Raw genomic sequence first — 19,739 nt, 5'->3', positions numbered from 1 at the left:
GATTACTATGTGTGTACAGCATTTATAGTAGGAATGTTAGTATAACCCAAAACCTAAGAAAAGATTAAAAAAAGGAAAAGTTGGATCCTGCATCCTATTGTGTAGCTGGTTGTCTTATAAATCATTTTTCTATAGCCAATATTGTTGAAGGTTCTAAAGGTAATATAGGCTTGTTTATCAGTACTTGTGCAGCCAGTCACATCAGTTGAAGCAGGTCGAGAGGAGGGCCGTGAAGATGATTGGAGGGCTGGAGCACCTCACTATGAGGACAGGCTGAAAGAGGTGAGGCTTCTCAGCCTGGAGAAGAGAAGTCTCTCCAGGGGGACCTTATAGCAGCCTTCCAGTACTTGAAAGGGGCCTACAGGAAAGCTGGGGAGGGACTTTTCTTAAGGGCAGATTGAGGGAAAATGGTTTTAAACTGGAAGAGGGTAGATTTAGTCTAGGTCTTAAGAAGAAATTCTTTACTATGAGGGTGATGAAACACTGGCACACGTTGCCCAGTGAGGTTGTGAATGCCCCCTGTCTGTGAGCATTCAGGCTGGATGGGGCTTTGAGCAACTTGGGCTAGAGGGAGGTGTCTCTGCCTATAGCAGGGGAGTTGGAATTAGGTGGTCATAAAGCTCCCTTCCAACCCAAACCGTTCCATGATTCTATGATCGGAACTTTCTGAGCTCTCTGAATTGCTGGCATGCCAAGTTTCACATGTCTGACTTTACTGGTGTGTCATTTTAATCCAAAAGTCGGTGAACAAAAAACAATTTAAATCAGCAAAAGCACAGTACCCATCTGACTGTCAGAGAAAATCCAGCGAAACACTAGCGAAATTCCAGAGCCAGTGTAGAATTCATCAGCCACCAAAAGTAAAATTCAAGGCTTGCCAATTTGATGGAAACCCAGATGGAAAAGTCATGGACATTGCAGGAAGCCAACTGCAATCACGGATTGCATGCATACCATATCTTTTAGGAAGGGTCAGGCAGAAGCAGTGGGCTATTGCTTGCTTTCCTGTGTTGTGTTAGCAGGGTAGAAAGAAGGAGCTGAGCAATCTATTTGTGTTCCATGGAGTATTTCCAGAAATGCCTTCTCTGAAACATTATTTATTGGGAAGGGATCTGATGCTGCCAGGAGAATGACTGTAGTTCTTTCATGCTATTTTTGAGTACTATTTGCTCAAAGGCTATATTCTTCCAGTATTTGACCTATTGATTTAAATAAAAACATTTGATATTTGTCTTGTGGCATACAGTCCAAATTTACTCTGGCTAGCATGGAAACCAGAGATAGATCTACATTAAGAGTTCCTGATAGAACATCAAAATTCTGTCCAAGCATCCCTGAAATTGATGGTGTTCAAGTTTGTATCTCAGCCTGCTATGCATGCAGATTCAAGCACTCATACTCAAACCAGACAGAGTGGAACAGTGGCCTTATGATCCTGTTCTATTTTTCTGTTTGTAAAATGCAGCCTGTCTTCAGATACCTTAGAGACATGCCACTGACTTTTACTGAGGGGAAAAAAATCTCTAAGTAGCTTGTATCTGTGCTTTTCTAGAGCACTCTTCTCAAGTATTGTCTTGTTTAGGTTCTTTATCAAGAGTCTTGAGTGTTTGATAAAGAAATCCTGTGCTATGGCTATTTCTAAATCCTCAGTGACTACCTGATGAAGACGGTCTCCTCATATCGTTTTTTTTACAAAATTCTTAATTTGAAAAAACATTGCTTTGATCTTAGTATGTTTTTTCTTGATGATCTTTAGGTGCATCATTAGAAATAATTAGAGCCCTTAGATATTTCCCTCACAATTAGTTGCTTTTTTCCCCTCTGCTCAGAAAAGGCCTGAAACATTAAATGTTAATTCTGCAATGGCTTGAGACAAGAGTGATTCAATCACATGGATCAATTTTTACAGAGGCTATCAATTCACATTAAAGAGCATACTAGCAACCCAATTGTTAATGCCAGTTATATCCAGAAAGTCTTGCTTGCTATTGCATGGACACCCAACTAGCAGAAAAAGAAGGAAAATCAGGAATAACCTGCAGAGCCTGCTGCTGAGACCCGTGATTGCTTGAAATGCATCATTGAAATCACTGGGAAGTATCACTGCTTTCAGAGCTAGTTAAGAACAAATCTTTTCTCCAGATGGATGTTTCCAGACTCTGAGTGGTCTGTCAAGAGGCTTTTTTCCCTCTACTCTTTTAAAGTGTAGGTTTATGGAATTTTGTTAAGTGGAATGGCTACATCATTGTCTGTGTTTTAAATTTATCTGTGGCCTAGCCTTTCCTAATTCAAATTTTATGTATTTATGTCTGAATTCTTCTCTTTTACAGCCGTATCCTATTGTTACCATGATTGATCAGGAAGAGAACTTGATATACCTAGTTCAATGAGCTGTGCTTTTTAAAAAGCCTGCAGTAAAATAAATTCTGGAATCTCTTGTCTGAGAGATCTTAGTATCTTTCAGCTCTTTCTACAGCTGCATCACTAAACACATGAAAGACTTTTTGCAATTCTGTAAAACCAGCTTTTTGATAAATGATCCTTCATTTTGTTTTCAAGCCCAGTATCCTCCATTAAGACTGGGGGCAGCATCCTGCTTTGCACTGTGCACCATTGGGTCCTCATCTCAGGGAGGACTGTCATGGCTACAAACTGTCAGCCGTGCAGAACTGTGTGGGTCTGCCTTGTCAGCAGTACTGTCTGGAGTTTACAGAATCACAGAATCACAGAATTGTAGGGGTTGGAAGGGACCTCTAGAGATCATCGAGACAACCCCCCTGCCAAAGCAGGTTCCCTACACCAGGTCGCACAGGTAGGCGTCCAGGCGAGACTTGAATATCTCCAGAGAAGGAGACTCCACAACCTCCCTGGGCAGCCTGTTCCAGTGCTCCGTCACCCTCACCGTGAAGAAGTTCTTACGCACATTCGTGCGAAACTTATTCGTGCGAACCTATGCTTTGGTGACTTACTTTGTGATCGTTCAGAAACACAGAGGTCACCTTTTTTTTTTTTTTTCCTTTTCTTTTTCCCCCCTGGCCCAAGAAGTTGATGGATTTTGTTTTGTTTTACTCTTTAAAACAAACAAAAAAGCCAACTTGCTATTGATGAAGGGCCTGTTTGAGACATAGAGCACCTCGTGTTGGATTCACTTGTGATTGTGAGATACTCTTTTACAAGGAAGAGAGAGTGAATGGTCATGTTTCAGAGGTTCATAACTTACAGTCAGCGGGCATCTATTGACTAAACTTAATTGTACATCAGTAGCGCTGTTTCTGGCCCACACTAAATAGTTGCACAATATCTTTTGACATTTTGCACAGTTTTGAGAATTGAAAATGTGTATATTTTATCAGGAGGAGTCAGACATTTTGTTGTGCTTTTGGTGACTAATTTTCACCTTCCTATTTTGTATGGTAACATCTCAGCACATTCTACAGCAGTAATATCTAGCCAGAAAAAAAGGAAAAGAAACACAACACGAAACATTCAGAAACTACCAATTTATTAGGAGAGTTGTATCCCGTGCAAATGGGACACGGAGCATATGAGCTCCTGACATCCGAGTGAAAGACTGAAGAGAAATTCAGGGTGAAATCCTGGATCATCGTGGGTTTTTTCTTTTCTTCTTTTTTTATAGTTCATTTCTTCATGTTCAAAGATTATAAAATTGAAAAGTAGGGGTGACATTGCCAGTAGCAAGGGGGATTAATTGCAAACCCTGAGGATCAAATTAATCCAAGTGTAATTGCTGAAACTGGCAGTGCAGTCTACCAGATTCTTCTTCTGTCTTTTATGTTGTCTGTATAAACAAACACCGCTCCTTTTTTTAACTTTGTTTGCACCTGGAACAGACTAGCCTTTCTCCCATACTGCTGTCTGTAAGCAATTTGTAACATTAACTCAAGTGTTTCTAAAGTAGCTTGTATCTTCTGATCTTCTGAATTGAAATGGGGGTGTGGTACAAACACGGGTTTTTTAAATTCTCTGCAGCATTGCAAGGGGAAGAATATCACTGCAATACCAAATCAAACAGCACAGAACAGACTTGATAGAGAGAAAAGGGACTGCCTCTCCATGCCAGCCATGGCGCACAGGGAAAGCATTACAGGTGAATAAGAACTTGCACAGTGAAACTAATATTTGGTTCTAATAACTGTATCTGAAGCCACGCACCAAAAAGTTGGCCTCTTGAATCCTTGCTACTGAATATGTATTGGATTCTGTGAACAGTAGTTAAAGATTAATATATGAAGTCTCAGATGTCAGATATAAATGTGCAGGGGGACAGATTACTTGGAAGATTAGAAGGTGTGAATATGTGACTTGATATTTAAACACCTGTAAGCAGATAATCTGACTTGCCTGGTCCTCTGACTGGAGGGGCCACTGTGTCTCTGAGGCCAGAGGAGTGGATGTGTAGGTACTGCAGCAACAGCTGGTGCTGATTTCAAGCTAGCCAAGTGTTCGTATTTCTTATCATAGATAATCCACCTCATCCCTGAGCTTGTTTTCAGCAATTCTCAATTCTCTTCCTTTGATCCTGAAAGGGTTCAATTCATCTGACACAGTAAGGATGCAGGAGGTAAATAAGGAGCACTCCAGTAGGGATTACTGGCAGACTGTGAGAGTCACATGAACTGCATTTGCTGATCATATCTTAAAATTGTTGGTAAATTATCAAGGTGCCTACTTTATATTAAAATGTGAATAAAAATATCTGTTTTGTGCAGCTGCAAGGGATATGAAAATATTATATTAGTATATGAACTGAATGAATGTTAGAGCTGTGAATACCCAGAGTTGAACTGGACAGTTTCCAGAAGTCCCTTTCAGATTAAATGGGTCCCTCTCTTAGAACACAGCAAAGCATTAACAGAACACCTGTGCTTATTGAGTGCTGTGGAACTATCGGTGACGACGGATTGGTAAGGAAACAGTGGTTTCTTGCATAAAGATCTAGCATCCCTGGGAGCTCTTCCTAGAGTTCATTTTCTTCACCAATATAACTTATGCTGAAACGCAAACTCTGTCTATCAATGTGCTGATCTGAAATAATGAACAAGTTGGATAGAGCAGTAAAGGGAAATGTAAGTTACATATCTACAAGATACTGGGCAAACAAAGGGAAAGTAAAATGGAAGGATCTTCATGTCATTCCATGCTGCATTTCAGACCCTGGGTAGGAGGAAATAATCATGGAAACTATTTCAAAATATGCTGATGCCAAAAGAGTGGGTGGGAGTAGTCAGTAAGGATTGCAGAGAGGAAACCTTTTGTGATAACTTGGTGAATGAGAGGAGAACAGTAGGCAATGCATATCTTTTACTTAGCAAGGCTATCAACACTGTGTCCCATAACACTCTTACAGACAAATTTGATGAGGTATGGGCCAGATGAGTGTGAAGGGAGCTGCTGGGCTCAAAGATTTGTGATGAGCATCACAAAGTCCAGCTGGATGTCAGTCACTAGTGATATGTGCCAGGGTCAATGGTGGGATCAGTACTGTTCAACAACTTAATTAATGACTTGGATAATAAGACAGAGTGCATCCTTAGCAGGTTTGCAGGTGATATGAAACTGGAAGAATGGGAGAATCCTTGATGCGTCTAGTGGCTGGGCTGCTGTTCAGAGGGACCTTAGTAGGTTGAAGAACTGGTGAAACAGGAATCTCAATTAGGATAAGCAAATGGAAATGCTCAGTCCTTGTCTGGAAAGGAATAACCCCAGGCATGCTGAAGGCTGATGAGTTGGAGCAGCTTTGCAGAAAAGGAGCTGGAGGTTCTATCAAACAGCATATCAAACATAAGCCAGCAATGTGCTCTTGCTGCAAAGGTGGCTGATATTATCCTGGGCTGAATTAGAGAGTTTACAACAGGTGGAGAGGGAGATCCTTCCACTCTGCTTAGCCTGTACAGGTACAGTTCTGGGCTCCCCAGTATAGAAGAGAGGTGAATATACTGGAAAGAATCCAGCAAAGAGCCACAAAGATGATGAAAATGGAATGCAGTTTCTGTCATTTGAGGTGTGGCTGAGAGAGCTGGGGTTTCGTTGTCTAAGAGAAGGCTCAGGGAGATCTTATCAGTCTTTATAAATATTTCCCTCCCAGGAGGGAGGGAAACAAAGATGAAGCCAGACCCTTCTAATTGGTGCACAGTGAAAGAACAAAAGCACAAGCTGGAATATAGAAAATTCTACTTCAGCATGATAAAGCTATACTTAACATGATAAGTAACAGGTTACCACTGTTGTTTGTGTAGTCTCTGACCTTGGAAGTAATCAGAATCCCACTGGACGTGGTCCTGAGCAACCTCCTCTAGCTCACCCTGGTTTGAACAAAACCATCTCCAGGGGGTGCTGCGCAACCTGGGCTGTTCTGTGGTTCTAATGGCAGTTTTTGTCCCTTAAAGTAGCTTTGTGTGTGTCACCTGGTGACTTCCCAGTCATTAAGTGTCAAGAAATAGTTTTGGAGAACAGGCAGTAGCTATTCCTTTCCACCTACCTGGAGAAGCAGTACCACCTTTTAACAGTCTTAGTTCTGGCGGTTACAAAAGTTTCTTCTGAAAAACACTGTTAGAGTAGATGTCAGTGCTTGCTTTGTGTCTTTGACCCAAGCCATTTCTGGCAAATTTTCTCTACTTGTAAAAATGTTTGAAAACTATGGAGCCAATTGTTGGCTCATTTCTTTAGTAACAAAGAGATGATAGCCACTGTGTGTAAGTGTGTGCTACCACTCTGCAATTACTGTAACTACAGCTACAGTAATTACTGCAACTACTGCGAAGATTTCAGTGTTAAGTTCTTGGCTTCTGCACTTAAGTTTCCATCTGTTCAGATCAAAAAGAAGGTAGGAGAAAATGAAAGCCTGTTAAATGAGTTGCCTGTATTCTCCAGGGTAATACAAACAGAAATGCCCAGTGCCTGTAGACCCTCTATGTTGTGTATTGTTTATTGTTTGCTATTTCATCATCAGAAGATTAAGCAGCGAAGTAGCATAAAAAAAGGAAAGAAGAGTAATGCAGAAAAAGTTAGAACAGAACTGTTACAGCAAGTGTTATGAGAAAGGTATTTTACAAACACAGAGGTGAATAAAGCAAGGTGTTCTGGCTTCATTTTTTCAGCTTTGGGACAGCAGCTACCTGTTAAAGTAGAGGACTGACTGAGTCTCTATTTGTCTACTTGCTGTTGGCTGTCATTTAATATCAGTCTGTCTCCATTTTTCCCAGAGGTTGTTCTTCAGAGATAACCACAGTGCTCCTGTAAGTCACATAAGTAAAACGTAGTAACTCTGTGGATGAAAGGTTCTGAAAATATTGCAAAGAACGATGGTAAAAAGCCAGCAAGTTTCTTCTTTTTCAGTAATTGCTGTTTCCAATTGAAGTTAATATTGTTTCCTGTTGGACTAAATTACAGACGTGCAGAATTTGCCTGTTTCCTGAGGAAGGAGTTAGCATGGCCCTTGTTAAAGCATCAGCTAAATAAAGACACTGTTCGGAGTTTTTGCAGCACAGCAGCCACGGTTGGCAGATTGTTGGGGTTTTCTCTCTTACTGCTCCCGACATCTTTGTTACAGAGACCTGAGAGCTAGGCTCTTCTGAAGAGTAAACGTTTCTGGGTATAATTTATGATAATAGCAACAATCATTCTTTCTCTTTGACCTTGTGGGGATTAGAAACTAAGCTTTCCCTGGGGTAATCCTAGATTGTATGTCTCTGCTTTGTCTCCTTTTAAAAGAGACTCTGGCAGTTTGTGTTTCCTGGTCCCCTACCTACAAGTGCATGTACAGCCATGACCTGATTGTCACTTAGGATGCTAAATTGTGCTGTTTTCATCAAGTGTTCTTACAGTAAATGCTGAGCTGACTGTTTTTAAAAGTATGCCTGCTCTGCAATACAAATCCTATTCAAATGAGTTACATGTCTAAGCAGATTCAGCTCTGATTTGTGGATTCTTCTGGGGCTAAACAACCACGTGCTGATACAGTGCATGCTGGTCTGATGTGTTTGCTCAGAGAGGAAAGACAACGAACCATATTTTACTCTCTCTGCTTATCAGTATAAATCTGAAGTGATGCTGCTGAAAGGGGTACTTTAAGTCAAACTGCTGGGATCTTCAGTTCAACTGAAGACTGTACCTAAAGTTCTTTCTTGCGTGGATTAGAAAGTATACCTCAAAGGCTAGAGAACAGGGCAGAGAAACAGAGGCTTGTAAGTAGTTATTCCTAAGCTTGCTGGAAAACTCTGCTACTATAAGCAAATCACTTAGCCATTCTTCACTTCTTCAGCTCCCTTCAGAGACAAAACATACTTCCAAAAAGGCATAGGGTCTTCTGATACAAGTGCTTTAGAACTGCAAAGATTTTTCAGTACAAAAAGATGAGTTATTCACAAGATAGCACTAGAAGAAGATAGACAAGCTATTTGAGAGGAGTATAAGTAGTTCAGCGTGAAATCATAACAGGCTATTACAAGCTGCTCAGAATGCATCTTGTTGCAATTATGTTGTTTCCAGTATCCAGATTGTGTGATTAAGAGTTACCTTTGTGCAGCACTGCACTGTGCCAGGTAGCCGTGCTGAGTTCCCTGATGTGGCTGCCAAACTTTTTGGGAAGGGTCTCTCTGAAGAATTTTGATGCATTGGAACACCACAGAAACATATGTTCCTTAACCGACTTTCCATCTGGGTATCCCATTATTCCTTATACAAGAAATGCTGCAATAGTTTAATTAACTTGCTTTGGAACTTCTTTTTGTCTGTTGAAATCTCTGTGCTGAGATGCATATTATGCTTAATCTTGGCTCAAGCGTAGGTGACCAAACTAATTTAATTTGACTAACTAACTATAGAAAAGGCATTCACCCAGGTGTAGTGATGCACTGTCATTCTCATTATGTACAGTTGCAGCCATATGCTCAGGACTTAGAGGTAACTAAGGTGAAGAAAGGCAAGTGGAAACTACTTTATTCCTCAAAAAATTTTGCTGCTTCAGTTTTCTTTCAGGTAAAAACTCTGGGAAGAAAGATTTTGGTTTCTCATCTTCTGCGTGCATTTTGTTGTTCCTTTGCATTTGAAATGCAGAGCACTGGGTGTTGATAAGGAAGGCTTATTCAAGCAACAGGTAACGAAATGGAGAGCAGACAGATTTTGAATTATAGTTTATGTTTCAACAAGCTGAAGAAAAATAATTGTGCACGTTGCACTTGGCAATTGACGCATGCCATTCATCGATGTTTCTGTATTTTTAGATCTGCTTTTTGACAGCAGAATTTTAACAGTGCTGAAAGGAAAAAAATATCCTTCTAGTTTGGTATTTTGGTATTAGAAACAAAATATTCTGATATTGGAATGCCAGCCATTAGCTGTAGTAGCCACAGAGCTGTATGCTTGGCAATGGTCAAATTGAAGCAGGTTAAACCTATTGCAAGAGTGAGTTTTAGCTGTGTATAAGAAAACTCCATTCTCCAGCCCTGCATTGGAACATAAATCTAATCTCTTGATGTAAGATTATCAAAGTGTCCCTTTTTAGAGAGAAATGGGAGAAAAAAAGTAGTCTTGACATAAATCCAGTGTTGGATGACAGTTGTTTTTCAATCTGTTTCCTATCCTGTAATGCACTACTGCACTCAATTATTTGCCAACTCAGCATAAAATATGCAACTCTGTAGTTCAGAGTATACAAGATACAGTAGCAACAAGATGCTTTTGGTAGCAAGATGTTGCTTTTTATGAAGTATTGCTTGAGCCACAGTGCGTGCTTCTGGCTGCTTATTTGTGCTAGCAGTCCTAGCAACTACATGTATGATATCTGGACTTTGAAGGTAAGTGCCTTTACACTTTTCTGGTTTGCAAGATTGTCATTTGTGAAGATTCCCCCAGTTTGTGATGTAGAAATGCATGTGTTCTGAGAACTGGTTGCAGGTTACCTGCTAGATTCTGCAGTGCATGCATGGACAACACTCCTGGAGAATCTGGGAAAGCAATTGAGTGAGTTATCTTTATGGACTGATAGTGTTTGAGAGTAGAGATTAGCCTTGTCAGAGTTCCTGATATTTTGTCAACTATGGCCATTTTGTGCAGCACATAATCTCATTCTAATGGGAACATCAGACTTACGGACCTTTTCCTAAGAGGAAGGAACACTTTTTACAATTCAGAAGAGATGACAGGAGGCTACTGATACTCAAGTTGGCAAAAGATTTTTATTTTAACTTTAAATGTATCCTAAGATGTTCTTGATTGGAGCAGGCAGGTATATATTGAAGTATTCAAACCTAGAATTATAATCGACATTCACTGAGAGTGTATATACTCTATTTCTGTACAGCAGCAGCTTAAGGAACAAAATGGAAGATCTTTGAAGGCATGAAATGAATATGTTCATTGAACAGATTGCTAGTAAGGCTCAATTTGTGTTCTCTTGCAAAATAATTTAAAAAATGCTGCAATTGCATCTGTTTTAACTAGCAGTGATGTAACTCCTTGTCATAATCTTTCATTAATGATATGTGTTGTGTCTTACCTGGCACTGGCTTAGAGAGATGAGTACTGCCTATTCATTCACAAATGCTACACCCTGTGGGCTTGATTGCCTTTTATTCAAGGAAATGGATTCTAAAATTTTGGTTATTTAGTGAGATCTTCTGTGATTATAATACAGCAGCCAGAACCCAAGTTACGTAATTACACCACTGGCTGGAGTGAATGCCTGATTTTAGTTTGTATCTAAGAGAGCTCCAAAATCAGTTCTTTTCATCTGCACGTAGGCGTTTCTCATGCCTTTATGCTAAACTTGCATGAGTGTAAAAAGCCAAAATATTATTTAGATTTTCATTAGGAATACCTTGATATCGGTGTCAGCTGAGATTAATTGACAAGGAGGCCATGCTCACAGTAGCATGACATGGCTCAGAAGTATGATATCAGTCAAGCAATGAAAATAGAAATTTCATCTACCTTTTTGCTTTTCTGAAATATGAAAGAAACATCTTTTAGTCTTTAAATGTTTAGCTTCTATCTACCATTATTTTATGTTTGAAAAATTGTCTTAGAAAACATTAATTAGATTTTGGCTTATGCTGTAAAATAAATGGAAATGTTTCCCTATTTATTGTTAAAAATGTACTTTGCTCAGGATGGTCTTTGTTCAGCAGAGCAAACTTTTGCAGTTATAATCAAACAGTTCTGAGTGTTCCAGAACCGCACAAAAAATATTTCTCTGACTGGTTCTTTGTTCTCACAATTGCAACTCAGGAGCTTCAGGCAATTTTCATAAGCGTGGCAATTCTCTGCATTCAAGATTTTACAACTGGGCCCTGAAAATTAGTTCTGTGATTGAATCTGGCAGATTGGTTTTGGCTTGAGAATCAGCATATGTTTTTAACATATGCACGTTGGCATGATTGAAGTCATAACTAACAGGCCTGTTATCTCAATCCGACTAGTGTTTGCAGGAATTAACTATAATGGGCAAAAAAAAAGTGATGGAGGAGGAGTTGCAGCACTGGATAGTGAAGAATCGTACTGATCCCAGATAAATCTTCTTGCAGGTAGCGCACTGTGGTTTGCTTTCATTTTGCTAGCCTAGCACCTGGAATGAACCATAAGAGTACCTCTTGGTTTTCCTGGCCACGAGATCAAGGTTAATCCAAGAATAACAGACAACCTATTCTGGCTTTCTGCCTGTGTTTATTTCTGCCTATCACATAGCATGTTGTTACAGGCTTTTTCAGTTAATGCTTGTAGTTTGCACTCATGTTTTGCTCCAGACTGGATCAGTGTTTTCTTTTGCAGCGGGAATTGTGCTTGTAGCACATGGCAACATCTCTTCAGTCAGTCCGTTTGGGGTGGCTCCTAGTTATGGGGCCCTAAATGTCAAACTGGTTCAGGTTGGAACAAACCATGCCGGCCTCTTCTGGTCATTCTGCAAACTCTCAGGGGCCCTTTTGACTGAATTACCCAGAAAATCCACTATAATTTACTTTCTCCTTTCTCATTTTTTGTTAGTCAGTGCTGATGACTTAAAAACAGAAGTACAAGGGCACAAAGGGAATTTTTAAGGTTTTCCACATAAATTGTGGAAATTTTTAGTGATAACTGAAAGGTTGGGGCAGATTGTGACCAATTGTGTAACTGAGGACAAGCTCTATGGGCCTTCAGAAACTTGAACTGTAACACCACAAACAACAGAGTAATGTGTGAGAGGCACGCAAAAGCGAGGCGTCCTTGCTGCTGGCCACAGCAGGCCTGAGAGGCGGCAGGGGGGAGTAAGCTTCCTTCAGAGCAACTACAGTGAAAGGCCTTGTCCTGGCAAAATGGGGGGACTTGGAAGCCAGCACGGTTACTTTTTTATACGGGAAAGGCTCAACAGATGTGATGCAAATGAGCAGTTCATTATAAAGTCCAAACCTGACCAGAGCTATTGCTCTGTAGTGTGAAGAGCTGGGGAAGCTCACAGCTGCTCAGATGCTGCGTTTGAAATCCAGAGCCCTCAGAGACGTACAGAATTGACTTCTGCAGGTCTGGTGTTACGAGCTCACACACGTGTCATTGATAAGTGCTGTTTTCTGTGCGTAGCGTGAGATTCAGCGAATCTGTCTTCAAAGTTGCATCTAATCATGTAAGTGATTTAAGCGTACAGCTGTCTATTGATTAGAGCTTAAAACTGCAATTAGGTCTAGAGTTTAATTTGCCCCTCAGTTTACCTATCTGATTGTTTGCAGTAGTGCCTTTTAGCATATGGAGAACTTTAGGATGTCGGAGAGTGGGGAGGAGCAGAAGAGCAAATCCAATGGTATTCCATTCCCTGATGTCTCCTCTGTTGAGGTGGTTACTCGCAGTGACAGGGATCAAATGGCTCTGTGTGTTCTTGAGGCAGATGGAAGCAAGTCACATCCTTGACCACATCACTGTGGCCATGTTGCTATACTTAAAGCTATCATCTGTATTTATCTGACTCTTATCATCGCCTACATACAGTTTAAGTTGGTTTTAATTATTTTACATCTGCCTGTAGTTCCTTTTGCCACATCACACAGATGTTACAAATGTGTTTCTAGAGTACACATGGCACATTCTAGAACAACAGAAGTGTTTGCTTTCAGTCTGAAAATTGTTTTTCCCTGTTGCTAAAATAATAAAGAAATCATAGACTGAAGTATCTTTTTAAGATTCTTAGTGAATCCCCAGTGATTTCTTCATGCTTTTTTTTAGCAAGCTTTTTTTAGTGAGTTTTTGATTTGTAGCTAATGTAGAGTAAAACTTGTGTCATTTCTCAATGAAGTTTGCAGACAAGAACAGAAAAAAAAAAGATTTCTGTGGTTGCTAGTAAAGATCAGAGCTACCATTTCTAGATTAAAACTACTCTTGTACTGTTTTATGCTCTATCAGCAGAGGAAATTGAGAATGCAGACTCAGTGCAGAAAGGATCCGAATAAATGTAATATTATCCAGATGTTTTTCATTCTGTTAGTGTCCCACTGAAGGAAAACTCACTAAACTCCTCTGGAAGTTAGTGTTGTGGCAGAACCGAGCCAAGACCTTAGCTTGATAATGATCCACTAAAATCTGAGAATTCTTTATCTTCTAAGACATGAGCCAATCATTGTTTCAAGGGAATTCAGAAGAAAACTTTCCCTTTGGGGAAAAGGCCAGTTGGCTGTGATTAGATTTCTTTTTTTCCATTTCTGTGAAGAGCTGGGACTGTTTGCTTTGAAAGACGTGGCATTAGTTGAGATGATCTCTGGATCAGAACCAGGATGGCAGTTCCTATCTTTCCTTTGTAAATGTGGTAGGTTTTTTGCAAATTCAGTAAAATATCTTGAATCTGAAAGGAATGGCTCCAGACTTAAGCTGGTTGTGTTTTGGAGTAAAGATTTTGTGGTGTTTCTCTTGTTACTTTATTCACATATAATTACATACCCAGTGAACTTTCTTTGCTGCAACTTCCAGAATGATTTAGTGTTTGAGAATCCAAGCTTTAAGTATGCCTCTGTTTTCTACTTGGACGTTAAATGGTTTGGTTTTGGATACTCTGTCTTGTCTCAGAGCCTTTTCCTTCTCCAACACATTAGGCATTGTTCTATTTTCTTTTTGACTCTGTTGCCATACTTTTTTCTGTCTTGCTGTAAAGTTCGAACAGTGCATCTTCTAGCTGTCTTCCTACACAAAGTACCATTTAGTTGTCACTTCTGAAACTGAAGCTCCGTGAGCATTTTCTTAGCATTCAGTGGTGAATGGCATACCAATGGCATCATCTTCTGACTGCTGTGGAGGTCTTGCCTCCTCTGCATACAATTAACTTCCCTCTGCCAAAAATGCCTTGGCCTTAGGGTTCTTAAAAATCCTGAGAAGAGCTTACTTTGGAGACCAGTTCCTTTGTGATGAATGGCCTGACACTAAAAGTCTGTGATCTCACAGCGTATTCTCAGAGATTGCCACACATGATCCCCACATGCCAGTCGTGTCCTAGGCAATTGTAATCAGTTAAGTGCAGCACATTTCCAGGGAAAAGCTACAACCCCTTTCAGCAAATGAACTTGCTGTAAGTTCTCTGCCAAGTGCGGCTGCCGCCATCCTTCTTGATTATGTCTACATAGAATAATGCATTTTTGTTCAAATGAGGGGAAAACAACAACAATAGATTCCATTCTTTCTCAGAGCACATCTCCAACCTGATCCCTTGGCAATGGTGGGGCTGTCCGGTTCGAAGAGGAGAAAATGTTAAAGAACTGATGGATAAAATATTGATAGCTCGTGGTGTTCTCAGACATTATTGTGTTTCTTTACAAGGCATATAGTAAGCGAGGAGTGTTCATTTTGCTTTTTACTGCTGTATACTATCCCAGTTTACATGTAAAATTGCTCTCTTATAAGGCAAGATGACAAGAAACTGAACAAAGCAGTGGTGGCATTCTTCATAGAAAACACAGTATGTGTGCCCCCAGTGAACTACTGCTGGGAATACGACAGTTTCCCAGGGCTGGATCGCTTCATGTGCAGAATTTAATGAGCTGCCAAATGCTTCTAAATGTCAGAAAATCATGAGGAAAATGCACTGCCCGGAACATGGCACAGACAGAAATGCATAGATAGAAATTCATTTTTTAGCTTGCAGCATCTTCCCAGTTAATTTTCCATGGAGGTTTCACTCCTCCATCCTCCTCCGGTGTTTTTCAGACTGTGAAATGATCGGTGTTTCCCTAGAGGCAGATAGAAGCCCAGGTTAAGAGCCATAGGGATGACAATTGCATTTATTTTCTAGAAAGAAGAATAACTGCATTTATTTTCTTAGTGCAGTGCAACCCAGCGTTGGCATTTACTTGAGCTGAACTGCATCTCTCTCTGCTTAGATCATGCAGTAGTGCTTCTTATGTAATGCATTGTCAGGGAGAAAATGAGTGAAGTGCTGCTGGTAGCATGCCCACAAGCATACTGTGAAGAAAGGAAAGAGTTGGGTAAAAGGGGGGGAACAGGAGGAAGAACAGAAATTCCATCCTCAAGCTTGAAATTTTCTGGGGAAATATACCCTTTACAGCAAAATAGAGATTGAGGTCGTCATAGTCACTACTGGTAGAATAATTATTTATTTGCACAGTAATGTGAGTGGTGGGAGTGGGACAGATGAGGACAGCAGCAAGAGAAAGTCATCTTTCTTGACACTTACTGCAATCTAAAGTCTGCTCTCCTTTGACGCAGAGTAACTAAGTAGTGTACTGAGATGAGTTTTAAAGCCTTTGGAAAAATCTGTTGTGATTTAAAACAAACAAGCAAACACCTCTTCCTTCCCTTTCCTCCCCAGCCAGGCTTTTCTTGTTCGAGATCTGCTTGTGCATGCAATCCATTTAGGATCCTGGCACATGCCAGTTTTTAGAGAATGGAAATTTTTTCCTAGTACGTGTTATTTCTGGTGCAGACTCAATGGTATTTTCTACTGGCTGAGCACAGCTTATTGCAGCAGCATGACAGTAACCCAGGTCTGGCTCACTACCTGGGAAGACGATCTGGTCTCTGCTGGATCAGCACAGCTCTTTGTCCAGCGACGATCCCAGTGTGAAAGCTTTGGGGAGGCCGTAATGTGGCCTGAATACCAAAATCATGCACGGCCACAAAAGGTTCCAGATACGGCTACTTGTAAGATGGGTGTTTAATTAATCACTCTCGAGTACTTTATTCTAGTGCTTTTAAGCACATCTTTCTGTGTTCACCATTCTGGGAGGAAGCCAGGGCTGAACAGAGAGCGAGTCTGGATACTGAATTTAGGCTCCTCCCTTTGATGCCTGAAGCTAAAAGGTGTAAATGCTGGCTCTGTTGTGGGCCAGAAAGAAGTTCTCTGGAGCCAACTGCTGAATAAATCTCCCAACACGAGTTGTCTGGATGCTGCTCTTCCCTCAGGGCAGTCAGTCAACTTTGAGCTGGCCGTGCTGCAGATTGGCTGCAGCGATCATCCCACAGATCTGGAGCGAGTTAGTAAGCTTAAATGGGCTGGGGAATTAAAGCTGAGCTCAAGAAGGTGTCTCAGCTGGTGCACTACTGCATGGTTTGCAAAGTGAAGGATGTAGGAGCCCTAATGTTGTAGTTGATTGATGTAGAAGCATACTGGTAAAAACAGCAAGCCACGTTAAGAACACTCTTGCACTGGCAATCCAGGATTGATCAGATATTTAGACAGACCTGTGATTTTGTAGATATTTCTTTGCCACTCAGGAGAAGGAAAGGAGCAGAGGGAAAATAAGCAGGCTTGTTTGCAAGCAGAAAACGGCAACTTATTAGAGTGTGCTTTGCAACTGGTAAAATTGAAAGAGCTAGCACATATTTGATGGGATAGAATTATTCCAGCCTGAAGGATGTTCAAAGCCATCCAAAGGCAGTTCTGCTTACAAATCTCATTATTGATAAAATGATTTCTAATGGGATCGGCGCTGCTCGCTCTTACTGTGATGGCAGATGTGCGCACACATATACGTGTGTTGCTTTGAAAATGCCTTTCATGGGTTCAGCTGCTTTCATTAATATCACTTTGTATTTTCTGGTATGCATCTTTTTTCCTTTAACTTTATAAAGAAACTGATACCTTATCCCCTCGGTTATTTTATTTTGAATGCTTAAATGCAAAAGGTTTGGTGTTTTTTTTTTCTAGCATGAGTAAATTCATTACTAGAAATGGGAGAGGTGTTTCCAATTACAGCTGCCACTTCTGAGCCTCGCATGACGGTGGCAGGTGTCCCTGGGGGAAAATCAAGCAAATAACAGATCACTCTGGCTGTGTAATGGGAGGAGAGATATGTTGTGTATGAGTGTTATGATAGCCATATATTATTGTATAATTTCAGTGTTGTGTTCATTCATAGGAGTAAGGGAGAGGCTGTTTATAAGCTAGCCTAAAATGGCTGTTGGCTCTGTTGTTACTGCTGTATTTATGTTGCTTTATTGCCTTGCAATTCCTTGTACAGACTAAAACCTCACTGTGGGTGCTGTACAAATTAGAATCAAGTAAATTGTTTTTTCTGCAAGTTGCTTACAGTTTGTTGTTTGTTATACGTGTTTTGTTCCTCAGAGTTGTCTCTGTGTTGGTTATCTCTTTGATTCTACTCATTCATCCTCAAGTCCAAAGTATGGCAACAGTTTCGCTGGGGAAAATGACATGAGCAAAGCCGCAGCAGTTCTGCAGTGGTTTCAAAGGGTCAGTTGTGCACAAACGGTCTCTCACCTGCTGACCTGCCACCTTGCCGAGCAGGAGGACAGAGCTACCTTCGCAGGATGGGCTTTATTTGTCTGCCTGTCACACGCAGGCAGGGGAAGCGATGAAATGTGCCGAGTCCTAGCAGAAGACAGCAGACCCACATTAACCATGGCGTGTTTTTTCCTTGTTCACACAGGCCCTTCATGCTTCTGCCGCCGCTGATGGAGTGGATGCGAGTGGCCATCACCTATGCCGAGCACCGGCGCAGCTTAACAGTGGACAGCGATGACATCAGACAGACAGCCAGGCTGCTCTTACCTGGGCTGGACTGCGAGCCCAGGCAGCTCAAGTAGGTGGACTGAGTCCTTTTCTTCCCGTGTTTCATGGGAATGGGACTCAATATACTATATTGGCAACATGTGCTCAAGGTTTTAGGAGAGAGAAAGAACCTTTGGCCAGATGCCACAGTTAGGGTAGAAGGATTTTTTCTTGCCAGAAGTTGGCCAGGAAGAATGAGACAGAAAGATTGTAATATAAATATTCAGTCATTTTTGCCTCAGTCTTAATTACAAGATAATCTTTTGCTTTCTCAGATGCCCTGACGAAAAGCATAAGTACCTATTAATATCCTCCTCTCACATGTTTATTGAACAGGGATTTATAATTAGCTCGGTTCATTAGCACATCATAGGTATTTTACTTACTGTTTGTTGTCTTTCAAAGTTGCTGTCATTAGCACTACTTTTGATACCAGAGTTATATATCCTGAACAGTACTGCAAGTTTTCTTGAATGAATTTTTTCCCCCATATTGATTATGGGTTAAATGAGTGGGCTGGACACATAAATAACAATGAATACTACTTCTATCATGCTCTGCAAGTTATCAAGTGCTGTATATGTATCCTTTCTGATAATCATTACTCTTAGAATTCTTTTTTTTTGTGAATGAGAGAAGCAACAGGAAACTTTTAGTGAGGACTCCTTGATCTGTTTTTGTTGCACTTAACTTTTTCCTTCTGGCAGCCAGGAAGGCTCTTGCTTTTTGCTGTATCCCTGTCTCCCCATTTGTGCAGCAAAGGATACTCCTCACTATCCATAAAACCTAATGCAAAGCTAAATTAGTTGGCAAGCGTGCTGGTGCAATTCAATGACTGAACTCTGCTCCAAGCTTATTGGTGGCATGTCTGCTATTTCCTAACTCTGCCTGATATGATTATACAGGCTAAGACTGTTCAACATAGCTGCACCTTAAGGGGACATAGCTATGGAAGCTCAGAGGTGGCACCCTTTTAAGCTTTATATGTGCTGCATCTGCTCGCATAGCACTTCTCCCCATGCTCTGCCAGTGTACATGTGCTCTGTATCAACTGAAGCACATGTTTCTAAGGCTTGTTTGTGTTCAAGTAAGTATGTGTGCATCTCAGGTAGGTGCTAGCATAGGCTAGTTACTATGGGCTAAGCCAATTTTACCCATATCCCTAGTGCTTGTCAAAACCTTTGAAATTCTTTGTTGAGCAGTGCCAGTGGAAGTGTATAATGAGTGCTTTCAGTCAGTTTCCTAAGTTTCCTTTCAGCCTCTCCTTTTGAAAGGCTTTCTCTTTCAAAACTGAATCCAAACTTTGCACCTTAAAGGCATCCCCCTTTATCTCTACACTAGTTTTTTTTGTACACGTTGGCATACAAAACATAGGTGGTCCCTTACTTTATAGATAATACATCTTAATAAGGCAGGGATTTGGGCGCTTGTTTTTGCTTCTGATGGGAGGTCAAACACTTAGAGACAGTCTCTGTGCTCCCAGGTCTGTCCATCCCCAGGCTGGGGGAAAGCTAAGCGTACGCAGGAGCTGCCATCTGGGCATTGCACGGGTGCAAGCTTTACCCTAGGAAGCGTGCGAGAGTTTGCCTCTCTCTGACAGGGTAACAACTCATGCATGGAAAACCTGCTGTGGGTACAGCTGCTGCACAGCAGTTGTGCATGTGAGAGCTCTTTTCCTGGCTCATGGAAGATGCTGTAGCTTTTATCACACTCTGAAAGAAGAAGCTGCTTTGCCTCTATCATAGAA

The 19,739-nt window shown here is 40.9% G+C and overlaps 1 protein-coding gene across 1 annotated transcript in view; it reads left to right on the top strand.

Annotated features, from left to right (window-relative positions):
- The window catches only part of ABTB2 (ankyrin repeat and BTB domain containing 2), a 131,446-nt gene that overhangs the window by 92,271 nt on the left and 19,436 nt on the right, over window positions 1–19,739 (top strand). The window contains exon 4 of the mRNA XM_031553493.1: window positions 17,871–18,023. Within this exon, the coding sequence (XP_031409353.1) occupies window positions 17,871–18,023 (153 nt within the window). The remainder of the gene's footprint in view (window positions 1–17,870; window positions 18,024–19,739) is intronic.

Source organism: Meleagris gallopavo, chromosome 5 (assembly GCF_000146605.3).
Source record: "Meleagris gallopavo isolate NT-WF06-2002-E0010 breed Aviagen turkey brand Nicholas breeding stock chromosome 5, Turkey_5.1, whole genome shotgun sequence".
NCBI lineage: Eukaryota > Metazoa > Chordata > Aves > Galliformes > Phasianidae > Meleagris > Meleagris gallopavo.
Note: the sequence above shows the minus strand (reverse complement) of the source record. Positions and strands in the feature narration are given on the sequence as shown.